The 19230-nt window shown below is 31.3% G+C and overlaps 1 protein-coding gene across 1 annotated transcript in view; it reads right to left on the reverse strand.

The window, feature by feature from the left end:
- Positions 1-14565, reverse strand: part of LOC129805802 (guanylate cyclase 32E-like) — a 34408-nt gene extending 19843 nt beyond the window's left edge. Inside the window, exons 1-5 of the mRNA XM_055853972.1 lie at positions 14524-14565; positions 14340-14451; positions 9560-9634; positions 9262-9487; positions 4782-4931 (exon numbers count right to left, since the gene is read on the reverse strand). Of these exons, the coding sequence (XP_055709947.1) occupies positions 4782-4931; positions 9262-9487; positions 9560-9634; positions 14340-14447 (559 nt within the window). The 5' untranslated portion in view covers positions 14448-14451; positions 14524-14565. The remainder of the gene's footprint in view (positions 1-4781; positions 4932-9261; positions 9488-9559; positions 9635-14339; positions 14452-14523) is intronic.
- Between the last annotated feature and the right edge of the window lie 4665 nt (positions 14566-19230).

Consider the following 19230-nt stretch of genomic DNA (forward strand, 5'->3'; position numbering starts at 1 on the left):
TTTACGTCCCAAAAAAAAAAGAGAGAGAGGTATTAAATGTATTTAACTGATTTGTAAGGGACTTTTTTCGGTCTTTAGGATTCCCCCTCAGTCTTACAATTTTTTTCTGGCCAATTTTCCGTCATTCTTTCTTCTCCCCTTCCAGTTGTTTATTCAATTGACCATCTTGATTAGCACTTTTATCATGCTTGTTAAGAGATTTCCCAGTAAAAAAAAAAACTTCTCTATGTGGGAAAACTTTCATCTGGAGAATAAATTGGTTGATGGATATGGAACGGACTTCATTAGTTTGCGATGTTATTGAGTTTTTAATAAAAATCATGAGTCACACTTTTATGCAATTTATTTAATTCTTCAAATGGATGAAGATTATTATTTATTCAGAGGACAGTGGGGCCGTATAGCACAAATTAATTTTTTAAAGATTTTCACAAAACCAATATTATTTATTCGAGTTAGGAGAAGTCTTTCGGGCTTCGCACATACTCTGGCTTCAAACATTTCAGATTTTTCCAATACAGTAGACTATCTCTCAATTGGGTATTTGGGGCAAAATGTCATCCGGTTTATCGATAGATTTGGGCGTCAAAGCCTTTGTAAATTCCACAAAAAGCGCTCAATTATAAAGAATCACGATAAAATGGGAAGAACTACAGCAAATTTGAGCGAATTAGCTTCATAATTAAACGTGAAAATTGTCAACAACCAGTTTTCGTCCGATTGAAAAAGAGCCGATTGAGTGAGAGTCTACTGTATTCTTTTAATGAATCTGACTTTGTGTCAATATATTTCAATAGCTAATGCATTTTGTATGAATATTGGAGAAATATGAGGTGTTCGAAACCAGAGTATTTGCGAAGCCTGAAGCTTTCCCCTGCCCAAATAACATATTTTTTATCATGCCGTCGTTTTCCACTGAGGAAAATGTGTGAAATTTTGAGTAGTTTGTAATATCGGACACTTTTTTTACATTTTTAAAAATTTCATAATCTTTGAATTTTGTTTTTTTTTTTTAAATTTCCAATGGTTATTATGCTGGAGAAATAAAAGATCGTCACTTTTACGAAAATTATGTATTTTAATTAAATGTAATTCATACTCAATTCAATTTATATTTTAAAAAAATACATTTATAACTTAAGACTCTGGAAATTATATTAAGCGAGTCCGAATTTTTGCAGAGCCCGCCAAGTTGTTTATTTTTTTGTTTTTTTTTGAAAACTTGTGAAACGATGTTCGCATTATATAGGTTGAAAAAAACCGACGTGAAAACTAGTATTATCAATGGGAGTCCGGAAATCGTCGGAAGTGGAAAATCACTTAGTGTGCGAACTAAGATCTTTCTCTCTGACACCACAAAAATCCCGAGAAAAAGTAAAATATAGGACTTATTATTGCCTATAGTAGTGAAAAAATTGTTAAATTAATAAGAAAGTGTCATATCATTCTTTAAATGTGCCTGGTTCAAATAAGTCAGACCAAGAACGAAACTCAGAGAAGAGCCTAAAGACTTGACCACTGATGAAAGCTTGAAAACTGAGCCGAAAGCTCTGGAAAAAGTTGATGCATTGTCTCTGAGTGATTTTCCACTTCCCAATATTTATAAGGTAAACACAAAAGTAGTAATTACGTGAGTAAGTTGTAGTTAATCACGACCACTACCATCCCTTGGGAAAAGTAAAAGAAATTCACATTATTCGAAGGTATGAACGTTCGAAGGGAGAGTACCTTCCTGTGCGTTATTTGTGCTTGAAAATAAATGAAATATTGAGTACGGCTAATTGTGCCGCTAATGGCGTAGCCCGTTTCAGGACAAAAAATTATAATTTTTTTTATGCCTCAACTCGAATAATAGTGAAATATTGTTTGCAAACTTGGAAAAATTGAGAAGTTGTCTTGATATTTTAGGTATGGTTTTAAAACATTTGGCAATTTTTAACTATATTAATGAATGACTATTTTCTTGACCAAAATGAAATATTTTACTGTCTAAAAATGTTTTTGCCCTTGAGGACTCTACACACTACTGGGGGTAATTTCTTTGAAAAATGGCTTTTTAAAGAAAATTTCCCTTTTCTTGTAGGCAGACACGTCAGAATTTTTTAAAAAGGCAATTTTTGACGAAAATTACTTCTAGTGTGTAGACACCATTAGGGTAAGTTGCGGTAATTTGAAATCATGTCTGTTTTGGAATTTTAAAATTTTCTCACTTTTTCAGATGGTCAAAGAAATAAAAGGAAACCCACGAAGAAGTAGGGGAAAGTGGCCTGCCTTTGAATGCGACAGCCTTTGAGTATTACAATTTTTCTCTAATTTTCCAAAGCAAAAACCCTATTCTCTAAACTATATTCAATGCAACTAGGGTAGGGCAAGTGTGCCAAATTCCGGCCAGCTTGCAATTTCGGCCACCTTTTTTGTTCCTCGAATTTCCATGAACTTTAAGATTTTACGTACTCTAGAGATTATACAATGCAAAAGAATAACAAAAAATGTAGCTTCGACAAGCGAGATGACGTGAAAAAGATATTGGAAGAATTCCCGAAGGACAAGGAACTATGAGAATGAAGGTGGCCGAAATACGGCACTAAAGCTATGTCTATATTTTTATTCATTTTAAAATGTATTAAAAATGATTTTAGAGTAAATAAAGACGGTAAACTCTTTACAAGATTCCAAGCAAAACTCTTACAAAAGAAAGAATAAAAAAATCAATTCGTATTTAAAATATTACATTTCAAACTTAAGACTTTGACGCTTGCATGCAACTATTCCGGAATTTGGCACACTTACCCTAAATGTTCTAATTCAAAACCATTTCCAGACACTTTAACTTTCACAGAAGATTCAACACATTAAGTTCATATTTTTTCTGAAAAGAATTACATAAATTTGCTCCTTGGCTCTTCTAGAATGTTACTGTTTAGTGAAAATTCTTTAGATATAATTTGAAAACTCCTTAAATACAAGAAAAATACGCGAGCGTAAAATTCTTCTATTGGAAACAAATTAATTCAAATGGAGACAAGGAAATTTTCTAAATGGAGACAAATAGTGTAAGTGAAACCACGACGAAAGGCTTCCAAAACCTTGTTGAGTTGCTCCTGAGTACAGGATTTGTTCTTATTTCTGGTTTTTTTTTTTTCCTTTTCCATCTAAAACAATAAGAAAATCTCTCAAAAAAATCATATTTCCGGGGTTTCCTATTGAAGCATTTGCAGACACTTCAGAAAACCCCTTTTTGTTCATGAAATAGGTAATTATTTCATTTGAAAACTTCACGTACCGTTAACAATAAAGGTTAGCACTTAATTTAACTAAAATTAATCAGAAATATGACATAGATGTTAAACAAAACGAATAATCAACATTCACCTTATTGTATTTTTCATTGGAAAACATGGTCGATAGATGAAAAATTCGATGGTGAAAAGGTACACTGTTATTTTTTTTTTTTTTTGAGAAATTAACAAATTAAAATTTTGTGAATATGAATGGATTTTCGTTTTATTTAGAGAAAAATTAACTAAATAATGAAACTACGGTATAGAAAATATATAAATATAATAATTTAGTGCTGTATTTATCATAAAAACAATGACGTTTCCATTTGGAGTAGCGAAAAATTTCCATTTGGAGCAGGTTTTGAATTAGTTTAATTTACCCTACCTAACTATTTTCTTCGATTAATAAAATAGAATTTTTGCTGAAATAAAAGAAAAAATTAAATGTTCAAAGGCAGACCACTTTGCCCTACTGAATACCTTTTCATTGTTTTTTCCTTTTGCAACCTAAAACTGTTAAGAATTCTCAAAGTTCCAAAATAAACATGATTCCAAATTATCCCATCTTACCCTATTTAGTTACAGTAGTTTTAGCTGAGTTTATATGGTGCATTTTGTTCAGTTTCAGAGAAATGCTTCTAAGGATATTTTAGCGTATAATAAATCTATTTTTTTTAAACTGTACTAATGACTATTAAAAACCTTTTGAAATTTAAATTCTACAATTATGTAGAAATCCTTTAGGGACTAAATGTGTTCTAGTCGTTCTAGTAATTGGATATTGTCAATTTGAAATATATATGGCATAGTACTTAGATATTCATTGACTATGTATATTAAAAGGTATATTTCCCATGTATTGCATGCGTGAAATTAACCCTCCCCTACAAACTGTTAAACAAATATTTGTCGTGAGATTCGTGCTTCTAGTGAAATTTTTCATCAATATTTAATTCAATACAAATTTGCTGTGAAATCCTATTAAAATGTCCAAAGAAAAATGAATCGATATATTTTTGTGCAAGTCAATTGAAAATTTGTTTTACTTCAGCAAGATTTTGTGATGAAAAGAAAAACTGAGAGATAGAAATGTTTTGGTAACAAATACATAATTCAAAAATTATGCGTATTTGACTTTTTCTTTGTTGGTACATATTCTTTTCATTGGAATGATTATCAAAAAAAAATGTATGACAATGAATTTATAGCTGTCTGAAAGCTTTCCGGCCCAAAAAGCACAGATCACTGACTTTAATGTATTGGCATATAAAGTCATTTAAACAAGAAGTAATTTAAGTGAAAGTTATCATGCTGTGCATTCATAAGATAAAGTACCGAGATAGTCCGATCCAAATAATAATTCCAATATTTCTAATTAATTTCTGGCGGGAAGTTGAAAGAGTGAGAGTGGTTCAATTGCCGGAAATTAATTTACGCCCACCCGCTTTGTGATTAGTGGTTGTTTTGGGATGACAAACAAGTCTCATGCTCCAAACTCACCCCGTTCCATTATGTTGGATCTTCTGGTTGGATCATAAATTTCATCATCTACTGATATCACCATATAATCGCCGGTCTGCAGAAGTTCTAGATTTTGCAAACATCTCACAAAGTCCACCATGGCGATGTGTTCACCAACAAATATGTAAACTTTTTTTTTGGGAGACATAGAAAGAAAAGAATAAGGGTATGAGTGCGTAGAATATAAAATCATCCCTTCTGGCAGCGTCCCAAGAAAAGCTTGTCTATTTGTCTTCACAAAACCACTTTTCAGGGGGGGCTTTACTGGCTTTTAGCATAAATTTCTTAGCACTAAGTTTTAGAAGGCAAATGCCAGGAAGGGATTGATGGCTATGTTTTTGATGAGATCTTGACAGAAATTGACCTTACTAGCAATTTCTCAACTTCCTATATGAGCTTACATAAGCAAACTCTAAAGATTTTCATACTCTGAGGAATATCAAATCCCTAAAGCGAGAAGTTCAAAAGTTTACATTCAAAATCTCGTGAGTAGAAAATCTGGTAAGTTTTCTTTTTTTATAAATCACCTTACAAATTTAAGAGCTTTCGTTTTATTCCAAAAGTTTGGGTGTTCATGGAAATTTCTGTTTTTGTTGATTAAGGGCAGAATCACATCGACAGTAAAATGCTCACCGTATTTCGTTAATTTACGCATTTTCATTGCAATTCTTACGCAAATTCTCGATTACCGTATTACCTTATCTCATATTCGGTGGCACTAGGTGAAAATAATACAAGAAAATTGAAGAAATAAAACGAATATTCTATAAACGGGAGTAAAAAAGAACTGTACGAGAAATTAATCGCACAGTTTGTTTGCTCACCGTTTATCGTATTTTCGCTTTATTTCTCCATTTTTCTTCACGTGGTGCTACCGAGTATGAGATAAGGTAATACGGTAATCGAGAATTTGCGTAAGAATTGCAATGAAAATGCGTAAATTTACAAAATACGGTGGTAAGGCTACGGCGAGCATTTTACTGTCAATGTGATTCTGCCCTAAGACTATAATCTCACTTTCTACAATATAGTATTAATTATTATTATAAGAATTAATATTCTATAGAAGTTTATTATTCCTGTATGGAACTGTAAACTAAATGGAGCTTTCACCATTCACTGTTTTTTAATTAATTTAAGAGCATTGGCGAATGAAGTGTTTGGATTTTTAAATTATCTTAAAATCCTTACGACTTGTTAGTGTTTTTGCATTCCTTGCAGCGTTTAAGAGAAGACGATAAAATATAAGAATTCAACTACATTTTCTAAAATTCTTCTACTAAAAATTTTTACAGTTTTCAGGTAGCTTCGAGGACTAATAAGCAATTAGTTAAACATTACTTTTTGAATTATCAATCATTATGATCCTTTTACATAAGAAAACAAAGTTTCAATATTTATATTTCTCAATTTTCAAAAGCTTTCAGGAAAGCTCACGTTTAGATTAAGTTTAATTATCACACTGATTGTTTTTTTTTATTGTATACAGTATTTTTATTATTTTCCCTTATTTTTCACTAATACTATCTCAAAAGAGATAAATGGATTTATTTTTATGCAAAAAAAATCTTGAAAATTAAAATAAGCCAAGTTTTGGAAAATTTTCCATTTTCCGCGCGCGGGCACTGCTTGCTCTCAGGAAAGGCGCTGTAAATTGTTCTTAATTTTTGTTTCTTAACTCTTTCGCGTCACACTTTTATTCAGCAAGTGAATTCATGTAAAATTGAGTTTTTCCTAATGCTTTATGATCAAATATTATAGTTCTGAGAGAAAAAAGATTTTCCATTGCGTGAAAACTCGGAAAAACTCCGGGTCATATATGACCCTATTGTCGGCAACGGAAGTATACATACCATTTTCAAAATCTATATCACGGGCTTTCTAAGAGTTTTTCGCTTGAAGTTATTAATTTGGCCAAAACCATGGCAAACTGGATTGTTTTGATGAACACTGTACTCCTGGTGTTCAAAGAATCTTCCTGGTAATGCCTTGAACAGTCTCTGTCACAATATTTTGAGTGGTTATTTGGAAAAAATAAACTTATCTACATATTTATTCACACACAATACAATTGCACAATATGGAACGCTTGCAGAATACTCTAAAATACTGCAAAATATGTTATAAATCAATAGATATAAGAGGAAATGTCCAGGAGCAAGATATTTTCCTTCTGGATTTCACAAAGAAAAACAATGTCCCAACTACATTGTTGGCACGAAAACACTTTCATAAACTTTTCCCTTGCCGACAATAGGGTCATATATGACCCGGAAAATTCTACACGCTTTTTCTGGAAAATTGAGAGTAGATTATTATATTAAAATATGCAATATACAATCTTTGGATATTCTATTTTGTGTTTCTAAAAAAGTTATTGCTGAAAAAAATAAATGAATATAAAAAAATGTTGAAAAAAAGTCATTTCACAAAGTTCAAAATTCGTGATTTTTGATCTCAAATATTTTCTTTTCCTGAATATCTGGAGTCTGGAGAAAATTAGCTAAGAATCTTACATCCTTCTATTATGATGTCGTGCACAAACAGATTGATTTCAATTAATGTAAATAGTCAAAAAAAAATCTTTTTTCCCCGGGTCATATATGACCCTAATGACGTGAAAGAGTTAAGACCTCTACACATTGTGAGTATTTTTTTTTAATCAAAAATTTCAATTTTTGGCAGAATTTTAACGTTTTCACCTGCAGCACTGCATGCAATTTCCTTCAGAAAAGCAATTTTTGACGAAAATTAGTCCCAATGTGTAGAGACCCTTAAGCTTTCAGTCAAAAGCACCGGTCGAATTGAAATAAGATATATCAAAATTAGAGAATTAAAATGATCACAAACCTGAAAAATTATTTGTTTTCAAGGATGTAACTGACGGTAGCTGTTATCAAAATAGTTTTTTTTTGTGCAAAAAATATCTATCAGCGATGATTTAACGGTTTTTGAAAGGGTTAAATAGAAAGAATAAGAACCGGTTTGCGTTTACAACTTACAAAAATTTAAAAACTTAGTGTTTGGGAATTTCCAAAACTCTCATTTAGTTATGATTTTTTTTTTGAAATTCAACTTTTTGATGATTTAAAGGAAACTTTTGCAGTTGTGAAAATAATTCTGGTCACTATGAGCCCCTGTGTTTCATTAACATTTTCCTGGTATATTCGTACAGGAAGAAATATAATAAATTATGACTTTTTGCGTACTCAGTAGGAAATATTTGTGAATAACCTCTCCTAATAATGTTGCCAATCTACCCAAAGTTATAAAACGAGGAGTCTGCTGACTTAACCTATTAAGACTGGGCCATAAATCCCCTGGGTATCTTTTTATTTCTTCTATATAAAAAATAGGAAATGTTGGCCTAATGACAAATTTGAAGAGACAAAAATATAGGATTATTACCAGAATTGCATGAATTAAAGATTCTTACGAACATTAGAAGATACTCTTCAAATTGTTGTGCTAACATTACTCACTTAATTTGCAGTAAAAATAATAAGGCATTGTTGCAATTCCTTAATCTTTTTATTGCTTAAAATATTTTAGACTTTTCAAATATTTTAATTATTTTGACTGACATTACAACTAATCAGAGACTACGTTGTAACTAAAATAACTTATGCAAATAAATATTTAATTATGCGTGGATAAAGAAGCATAATGTACTGTGAATTAAAAGCTGTAGAGTGTAGAGCAATTTTTGAGTACAGATGCAAAGTAAATATTAAAATCTACAAAAATTAGGGTGGCGGCATTACTTGTGGCTTGTCTTCACTTATGATCTTGTCGCAATTTTTGCCAGACAATGATTCCGAAAACCTAAAAAGTGTGATTTTCTCTTAAAACATTATCAAATATTTTTAATATTGAGAATTTCCGAAATCATTTTGTGACATTGTAAAGTTTTTTTGCGAAGAGACCATAAGTAAAGACAGAGGCCACAAGTAATGCCGCCACCCTACAAATTTTGTGTACATTATCGCGCGGATTTTAGTGGTTTAACTCTTTAACCCTTTAAGGATGAGTGGGACACCGGTGTCACAAAAACAAAAACATTCTTTTTTACTTTTCTCTTTAGTCTGAAAATTTTTTTTTTAATTTTTGAGACACCGGTGTCCCATTCGTTCTTAGAGGGTTAAGGACGAGTAGGTCTCAGGTGATCCAATAAGAATTTCTGACCGGTTATCTGACTGTCTTTAAAAATTTAATAATCATCAGATCGATTAATATATCTTTCATTTTAATTAGACACTCTGATGAATTAAAATGTTTTTAAAACTAAAAACTGTCCTTTTTTAATGAATGCATTTCCTAGGAGTCTCGTGTCATCCACGTGCTGATAACATTCCATAAATTTCACACCTCAGTAAATGTCTGATGTTCTTTTTTTATATCTCAAACTAGCTCCCTTATTCTACCCTTAAAGAAAACCAACACCAAAGAGTAAACTTACTTCTTGTCTTCTTGTATGTTTCTGTGACGATATTTTGCAATTCGGTGATTTTGGTTGGGATATACTCAGAGTATTCACGAAAATCTGTCACCGTGATATTTTCAGCTTCTGCAAGAGTTTTGATTGCCAAGGCAATTTCAAAACCCCATGTAGTTCTAGAGCTGGAAACTAAGACGAATTTGTGCCAATTGAAGGAGATAAGGAGAGCCACAACACTTTTTGACACCTGAAAAAAAAAAAAAACATAAAAAGTCGTATAATCTACTATTTTGTTCAATGAACTATTTGGGTATTTTACCTTCGAGGCTGGTGCTAAAGTCCTGGCAAATGTATGAAAGACGCTTTTGTCAGAGACTGCAGTATCAGTACATTTCTAAAAAGGATATATACTTAAGTCACTTAAGTGGTTTTTTTCCTGCATAATCAGAGAAAATGCCTCAAGAGGATACGTGAAGATTTTCTCAATCTTTCATATTTGCTTCTGAATAACAATATTGGCATTTACAAGTCTATACAAGTAATCTTATATCTGTCCCAGTTTAATACAGGAAATTCATCCTATCATGTATATACGATTGAGGAAATCCCATTAGATTCTTGATAGTCTTGTATGACATGTTTACAGAAATTTCACATAATTTTCTCGGATAAAAAAAGAAATGTAGTTTCTTTGGTAGTCAGAATTGGGTTTAAAGTTGAAGGCGTTGTGCGCCTAGGGCCTCCGTCTGTGTGTACACATGAGAATACTTTTAACATGATTCACATTAAATTATAGGTAAGACTGGGGCAAAATTAGTTATGGATGGTATTAGATAGTGGGATGTTATAGTTTAAATTACAACAGTGAGAAAAAAACGGAGGTGCGATTAACTTTTTTTCCTCATAACTGTAACAGTTTTTAGGTGTAAAAATATATCAACATTTTTTAATTTTAATTTTACACCTTTTTAATTGTAAAATTAATATGAAAAAGGGTAACTTTAACCCCTAATACACCTAAAAAGCATAAAATTTACTCCGATTTCGAATCAATACCGCACATTAACATTTCCGGAATGTTATCTTATTTTTTTCGGATTTCTCTGTGAAGAAATATTGAGGAAACCATAATTTTATCGAAGCCTTCCTATTCTTTAAAATATTTATAAACCTGATAGTAACATTTTTTTTGTGAATTATACACAATGAAAAATTTCATTTGCTGACTAATTTCGCCCCAGTCTCACCTACCGCCAAAACCGCATTTTTTAATAATAGTAATAATATACGAAATTGATTTAAATAGACTTGGATTACACTTTTTTTTATTAAATACAGAACCATTTTAATGAAAATCATGTTTGATATTACTTTAAGTTTCCTTCAATCAACTTTTGTGAGCCTAGTACGACTTTTTGTCACATAATTAATCAAAGTTTAACTAATTAAATGATTGAAAGCCAAAAATTACTCTTTTGAACGCATTCTATCAACAATTAAACAGATTTTAAATTGTAATCTATGTGATAATGATCATATTTTAGGGATAGATTTTCCACATGCGGGGAAAAGGTAAATTTATTTAATATTTTATTGATATCTATTGTACACTAAGAAAAAACCTAAAAAGTTAAAACAACTCTATGGCAGAGTTGAATTAACTCTACGAATATCGATGTAATTATTACACTTTTTCGTTTTAAATTTTAGTAAATAGAGTTGAAACAGCTCTTCGTGCGAGTTGAATTAATTCGTCGGATATCGATGTAATTATTACTCTTTTTCGATGTAAAATTTCATCTCAACTGAAGTATATTCTTAAGTGTTTTCGTTTTAAGAATATACTTCAGTCAAAAAGATTTTCGTGTGACAAAGTTCATATGGAACATCAACTAGAAATATGCCTAACAGTGTTTCATGAAGACATGTGCGTGCATCATACGTGATATTTCGCTCAGAATAGGGAACTTGAGGTCAAGAAAATATTAATAAAGAAAATGATAAAATAAAAAAAAACGTAAAATTGCAAAACATATTCATTTTGGAGTTTCAGAGAGTTATTTTAACTCTAAGAACGAGTAATTTTCAGTCTTAAAAAGAGTTACTTACACTCTTTTGTCATGTAAATTTTAGAAAAAAAGTTAAAACAACTCTTCCGAATATTACAACTAAATAGAAGTAAAATCAACTCTAAAATATAGTTAATCGAAAATCACAACGAAAAAGAGTTAATTCAACATCGAATCGAGTGAGTTTTACTCGTTTGTTTTTCTAAGTGTAGAAATTTTGAAAAATAAATTAAGAAAAATAACATCAGAAACCATTATTTTCAATATAAAATTTATTTAGTGATGGCTGGCGGCGACTCTGTAGCCTAGGTTTCCCACTCACGGAAAAGGAGCTAAACTTTTCAAATATTTTATAAATTTATAATGCAGAAATGTTAGAAAATAGTAAAAAAAAAGGGGTGGCAAAGCGTACCAGGCTTTGCGTAGTACTCCAATTCGTGAGTTATACGGGCTTCAGACCTAAGGCTTAGCCATATGACTTATCTACTCTAATTTCTTATCAAACAGAGTTTTTTGAAAAATTGATTTCAATATTGAATTATTAAAGACAAATGACCCATTAGGCTATCAAAATGTAATAAAATCGCTCCTTATTTAAGATTTTGAGACCTTCAGGAACTGGGTTAAACCTCTAGTCTGCACACAGAAAAATGAAAAATTCTTAAAGAGAAACACCCAGGAATTTAATTTCAAATCCCATCCAATGAATGCAAAGCCCTAATTCTAAATCCTTGATCATTTAGTTTTAGTCGCAATTTGCAAATCTGTAGACATTTTTCATTTTCCAGCTAATGCTGAACTTAAGTTCCCGATCTCTTAGCTTGGAAGAGCTAGGGATTCTAGCCCATTTCTTTCGTTCAGAGCTTCTAAACTTAAACGCCTCGGGGATTCACGTCCAATTTAAGTTCTCAGGATTTTATATATTCTTAAATTTAGAATCAAAATTTTTCTGTGTGTGGAGACCGCTTTAGATGCTATCCCTTAAATGTACTTTCGCATCATTTACTGGTCCTCAACTGATTTAAACCGATTTGTAAATCACTCGAAAGATCCCACAAAATAATTTTAAGAGTATAATAAAATTGATTTTCTGACAAAAATTACTTATCAGTTCATAACCGGTTCGTCATCGGTTCACAACCGATTTTTTAATTAATGTGACGCAAGTTAGACATGGTTTCATGCTAAGAAATATTTAATGAAGTGTGTTTATACGTTAAAAAAAGATGTAGGGGAAAGTGCCCATGCTTGATACGATCCAAGCTTAATAATAACTATTTATTTTCTATGTTAATCAATAGTTATGACTTATTGCAATATATTTCAATAGCTGGTGCTAAGCCTCACATTTCCTAAAAAAATTAGGATCCTAGCTCTTTTTTCCTAGTTTCACGAAGCAAAAATCAAAAATAGGTCCAAAACTGTAATTTCGATACATGATATTTCATAAGTATTTCTTAATTAATGTCGCTGTTCAGGAAAACTACTATCATAGGCACATAGAGGGTTCATCAGTATTAATATTTATGTAAAAATATTTTTACTTGGGGACACTGTTTTTGTTGGTGGTGACAAATTCATAAATTCTACCTGTGTCCATCCTATATTTTAAAAAGGGTCCATGAATGATAATTTAAAAGTGGTAACTCTATCATTAGATGTGATTCTTTCATAATTACACCTATTGTAATCCTCCAATTTTATAGACAATTGACATAACCTTCAACCCTGTTGCCTCAATTTTAAGGTTGCAGAGTGACATTTTCATGGACTCAAAGTGAAAAAATGGTTTTCGCTAGTGCCCTAATGTCATAAAAACACGGCTTAGAAAAATTACATAAAAGTGATTTTAAAACTAATAACCAGTCGTACAAACGATTTAAGCAGATAGATTAGAGTTCCGTCTAAATATTGATGTGCAATTTTTTGTATCCGGTGAAATTTTTGCAGTGAAAATAGGCCTCCGATTTGTCGAATCAATTATTATACAGGAAGGCCCCGGACCCGACTTGTATAAAAGTCGTCACTGAATTTTCATTTTCTTCTTGAGGAAAATCTAAGGTTTTTCAGGAACTATTTGAGGTTGGATTATGAACCTAATAAGTGAGACATTTTTTTGTCATAGTGGAAGAATCACTTCGGTTTGTGTGTTAATCAGAAAATAATCACAAACCTTGGACATCATTTTACAGTATCAAGCATGGTCACTTTCCCCTATAATTAATTTTTTTTTGTCTTTTTCCATTGAGTATGAAAATTTATAATAAGAAATAAATACGAAAAAATATATTCCATGATTTTAAGGTCATGGTTATTTAATTTATTATTATTTGATGATGAGTTTTCCAAAAACCTTTTTATTAAAAACTGTGCGATATACAATTGAATTTTAGTACATTTCAATGAGTTGTATATATTAAATTTTTCCCTTTATGGACAGTCAAATTCGTAATGAAATTAAACCTAAAAAACACGCAATTGCAAATGTTTAAATAAAAATTGAATCCGAGGGGTAACTCATTTCGGGGAACTCGAGCCAATCTGGCTGGGGAACCCATACATATTTTTCAGGGAACCCGGGGAACCCATACATTTTTTTTGGGAACCCGAGCCAATATGATTGATTATGAATTACCCCTTGATTGAATCTTTAAATTTAAAAATTTATCATAGTGAGAGAAATATACAAAAAAAAACAAATTTAGAAAACAAAGTTTTGAACTTTCTCATGTTATCTCTTCTAAGCATGAACAAACTTTTGACAAAATTTCACAGATATATTATTTTAAATGGTCTTAGGACTTTGTGTTGTAGAATTGAAAAGTCAAAGTTGAAGCCGTAAAAGTATTCCTGAGATACCTGTAAATTCTTATTAAGAATCAAAGAAACACAAAATTGTCATTTTTTCTTCAAAGTATTCTTGATACTCTTTTTTTCATAGGCTGGAATTGCTTTTCATTGATCCACCAGATTCACCCTCAAGATAGGGTGATTCAGATAAACATAAAAAAAGGGATTGAGAGTACTCACATAAGATATCATTGGTAAATTCCAAGCGGCTGCTATTAGGGCTTCCGTTGTGCAACTGTCGTCTGGCCCGATAAAGGCTGCAATTCCCTCGTCTCGCATCTCAGTCATGGCTCTGGATGGCAAGGATGGGAAAGATGGTATTGATTTATTGAGGGTGGTTCGCTCGCAAGACGCTAAAACGCACTCAAGACAAACCGAATTGGTTGAGAACGGTAGGATGATGCTGATGGCTTTCCTATGTCCATTGGCTTGAAATTTAGTCTATAGCCTGGTAGAAGCCTAGAATCCCGATTGACGGCCTCCACAGCCAAGGGTAAAGCACCAAGAGCGACCTGAAAATTAAGCATTGAGTCAGCTGGAAGATGAAGTGCTCTCCAGGGGGGACAAGTCTTCAATGTAATGTCAAGGTGTAAAGTTGCGTGTTAAAAATTTCCACCAAATAAGTCTCAAGAGGAGAGTTTAATGAAATTTTTTTCAGCCGCTATTTTTCACGTCTCGTCCTTTGAGTTTTCTCACTTTTCCCATTTTCGCATAACTCGAAGCACGATAATTTTATGGGTAAACACTTTTGCTGATAAATAGGCTACGAAATATTGCTGTTATTATCGGTGAAAAGGTCGAATAATGAACAAATATTGACAAGAAATTTATAATATTGTCTCTAAATGTCTTAATGGAAATTTAGAGTGCAAAGAAGGCAATAAATTTACTGCAAAAGTCGAATACGTATTAATAAAAAGAAATATTTTAAGTAAAATGAGTCAACAAAGAAATTGAAAAATTCTTTTGTCTGGGACAGTCGAAGAATAATTTAAGTCCACTTTAATATAAATAACTGCACGTGCAATTTAAATTCAAAATCGATCATGTATTATTAATAAGATTGTGTTTAGTGAGTGTCTTTTTTTCTAAAGTACAAATATTGCATGAAGAAACTTTGTCAACCTTTGTAGATATAGAAATATACAATACTGGAATAATAACATAAGTTTGGAAAATATTAATATCTCAGGAAGTATAGCAAGTTTAGCCATGTGTTTGATAGACTTGACACATTTCCATTTTCTGTTTTCTGAAACTTTACAATTTTATTCAGGGATTTTTCTTGGAGATTTTTTCGATGGAGCATTTTCTCTATACTTTAGCACGATATTTAAATTTGGTGAAATAATCAAAATATAATTTTTACGTTATTGAAACTATACTTCGGATTCAAGTAACTCTAGGGAAAGGCCTGGCCAAATGATATAAGGTATTTTGTTAGAATATTTACAAAGGAAATTGGGCTTTAACGTAATGTATTACAATTTAGCTTTACAATGCAATTGTGAAACTTACATAAATTATTTTGAGACCTACTATCCTTTAAAAATATTTCTGCAAATATTTTCTGCAAAAACAAGACACGAAAATGCCGAAATTTGCAAAGATCAGTATTAGATTCGTAAAATTCGTAAAACTTTGTAGGGGAGGCCGGGGAGGTTTGGGACAGGGGTAGTGTGGGACAAGGCGATTTTTTTCATTAATTATTGAAATAAATGGATTTAACCACTACTCATTCGTAAACAATATTAAGATGTATCCTGACTAAAAGAATGGATATCCTCAGTTTTATTGTTTTAATTCTATGAACACTTTCTTAAAAATTGATAAAAATTGTATTTGTTGATTTCTCAGTTTTGCTCTTTTTATTTTATATCAGCGATATATAATCAAAACTTTTTTATCTCATAAGCTAGCAGTATAATCTAGGAACATATTTTTATAAAAGTCTCAGAGATTATATGCTCTTGTTTTTTCCTTAAAGATTTTAAATACCAAAACTACCCGCGGGGATGTTTGGGACACCTGAAAGGGGATGAATGGGACGTTGATTTTCGACAAGATTGTGGGTGGCGTGCAATTTTTTATTGTCAAAATGGAGAGTAATGCCCAGTTTCTACTGGAAAACTATCAATTGTGTAAACTTTACCAGTTGAGCAGTTGTCTACAGGGACAATTAAACCATCAATGTCTTGGGAATAAATAATTTACTCTTCAGAGAATATTCGACCTTTGTTCAATCCTGTTAAAAACTATTTTCTCGAAAATATCCCGAGCAATATCCTCTACAATTCTCACAAATTCTCCAGAAAGGGCAAGACGAGAACTTTTTCAGAGAAATAAGGTAAAAAACAGGTAACATGCAGTTATCGTAAAATCGAACAGGAATCCGTCAATGAGTTCAAAAAGTTGCAAGAAAATCAACTCGCGTGAGAAATTTCATGATCATGATTGCAATACTTACAATTAAAAAAGCAAAGAAGGTAAATGAAAAATAAGAAGAAAATACTTTAATTTAAATAATTGATTGACGATAAATGACTCTACCGTACAAATTAAATTGATATTAATTTCTAAGCATGAAAAAAAGATTAAATATTTTTATTTCTATTAGAAATATTTTTTATCTAGTACTTAAAATTAATTAACATGCTCCAATAATGGAAATTTTGCGAGAAAAAATGCGTCCCATACTGACCCAAATCGGGGAGGTTTGGGACAAAGCGTCAAGTTAAATGTTTTATCTTCTCCAAGAAAATTCAGTTGCTTTCGAAGTTCTATCGAGTACTTTTATAAAGTCAATACCCATAAGTATCCTATAGGTATAGACCGCATAAAATTATGATACGCTATCGTGATTTTTTGGAATAGTGTCACAAAGTCAAAACATGAAAAAGTGTCCCAAACCTCCCCGGTCTCCCCTACTAAAAATTTAGAACAAATTCTAGCCTGTAATGTTAATCACAGTCCATCTTGTAGTGATTAACTATCTACCGGAGCTCTTTGAAAAAAAAACGCGAAAAATGGAGAACTTCAACATAAGGATTCCTCAACTTACCATCGTCGTAGGATCCCCATATTATCCCTGAACATGAAGGATAGTTCATACATATGATATTTTCAAATAACAAAAATATTCTCTGAAACCATTTATTAATCCCTAGTTTTTCCGCAAACGTACGACTTGTTTCGGAACGGAGGGTGTATTTCTTTTATTGCGATGAGTTGTCTCTTTTTAGCCACTAAATTATTTTTTTTTGTTTTCTGTGAGGGTATTAACATTAAACCTACAAAACCGGTCAAATTGACCGGTTTAAAAACTGTTTAAAATGTCGTTATCAAATTTTATGAATTTCTCAAAATATGCATGTAATATATTTTTCAGTGTCTAAATTTTAATATTTTCCTCTTTTCCAAAGAAAAAAAAATGTTAAGTATCCTACCCTAGCGCGATCTGTCATTTAACCGCCAGTAACAGGCCAAAAACGGTCAGTAGGTTTAGTGTTAAACGTATTCGTAACATTATGAATTTCAGAAATCTTATTTTCATCAAGAAAATTCTTATTAGAATCTAAATGGAAATCTTATTTGTGAGAACGTGTGTTGTAAATGACAATGGAAAATTTTATTAAAGCGTTAGATGTTTTTCTATAAATTTAAGGTAAAACTTATGTAATTATTCAATGAATACTCTCATCTTAAATCCTTTCTTGAAATAATAACGACGCTTTTTCTTTTTTTCTGATTTCAATTTGACAATTTGAATTCTAACTTTAGAACATGAAATAGTAATTTGCTTTGAACGTCTTTAAAAAAGAAAACTTCTTGATACGAAGAATTCTCAATTGGCGTAGGTTTTACTTGAAATAAAAGTGCATTCAATTAAGTGTAACAGTGTCTTCTTCAATTAAATTACATCGCTAATAGATCACTATAAATTTATATATGAAGCTTCGTGACGAGAAAGAAAATGTGAAATGTTTACAACTCTTTAAAATACTAAAATAGCAGCATTTTTTAACAACTTTTCCCAATGACCCATATAATACAATTTTTGGAGTTCTTCTTACCTTTGTGTGAACATAACTTGCGAGAAAACCTATTGTTAGATTTTCTGTTCTTTTAATGCCATTCCATGAAGAAGAAAATGAAACCTTTTGGCTATTTTGAGAAGCGTGAGCTTTGAGAAATCCCAAAAGAAGGACGATTAAAATACGCCACTTTCCCTCATTTCTTCTCGTTGTAATCTCGATGTTTTTACTGTTTCACCTTTCCACTGTTGATTTTTTTTCACCTTGTTCTGTCACTTCACTTGTAATCCATCAAATTCTTTCAAAGATTCAAGGGAACAAATGAACTTTTTACACTTGATCAATTCTGTATCAACTCCTGCTGTACAATGGAAAGGAATACAATTGTTAACGGGGAGTTTTTTTTTATTTTCGCAGACTTTTGAAAACTCATAGTCTAACAATAGAATCTTATAAAAATGTTGTTGAATAAATATAAATTCCATTGCGATGGAATTAGCGTGTTTTAGTCTTTATTGAGTAACAAAAACTATAAAAATGATAAAACTATAAGTTTAAAAAAAGTTTATAAACGAGAATTGTTGAGAAGTCTCTTTCTACATAAAGAAGTAAATTAATGAAGAAGTTTCCCAAGTAATATAGGAAGTGAATAGCTTATTAAAAAATTCTCATGAAAAGGGTAATAATTTTTAAAATATTGCCGATTCTTTTTTTTACAAATTTGAATTTTATCGATTTACGTATGAATCCAATTTTGGGGGCTGGTCAATTTTAGAATCATATTCTAAATGCAAATAACATAGGAATAAAATTTGATATGAATTGTAATAAAATTTGAGTAATATCTTGAATTTTCTTCTTACTAATACAAGGGGCCATAGCCGTGCTAAAGATCATTTAAATATTTATGAAAGAAATAGAATTTCGTAAATACTTGTATTATAGGCAAAAATGTTTCTAAAAAACCAATGTAGGGTAAGTATGCCAAATTCCGGCCAGCTTGCAATTTCGGCCACATTTTTTGTTCTTCGAATATC

Source organism: Phlebotomus papatasi, chromosome 3 (genome assembly GCF_024763615.1).
Source record: "Phlebotomus papatasi isolate M1 chromosome 3, Ppap_2.1, whole genome shotgun sequence".
Classification (NCBI taxonomy): Eukaryota; Metazoa; Arthropoda; class Insecta; order Diptera; family Psychodidae; genus Phlebotomus; species Phlebotomus papatasi.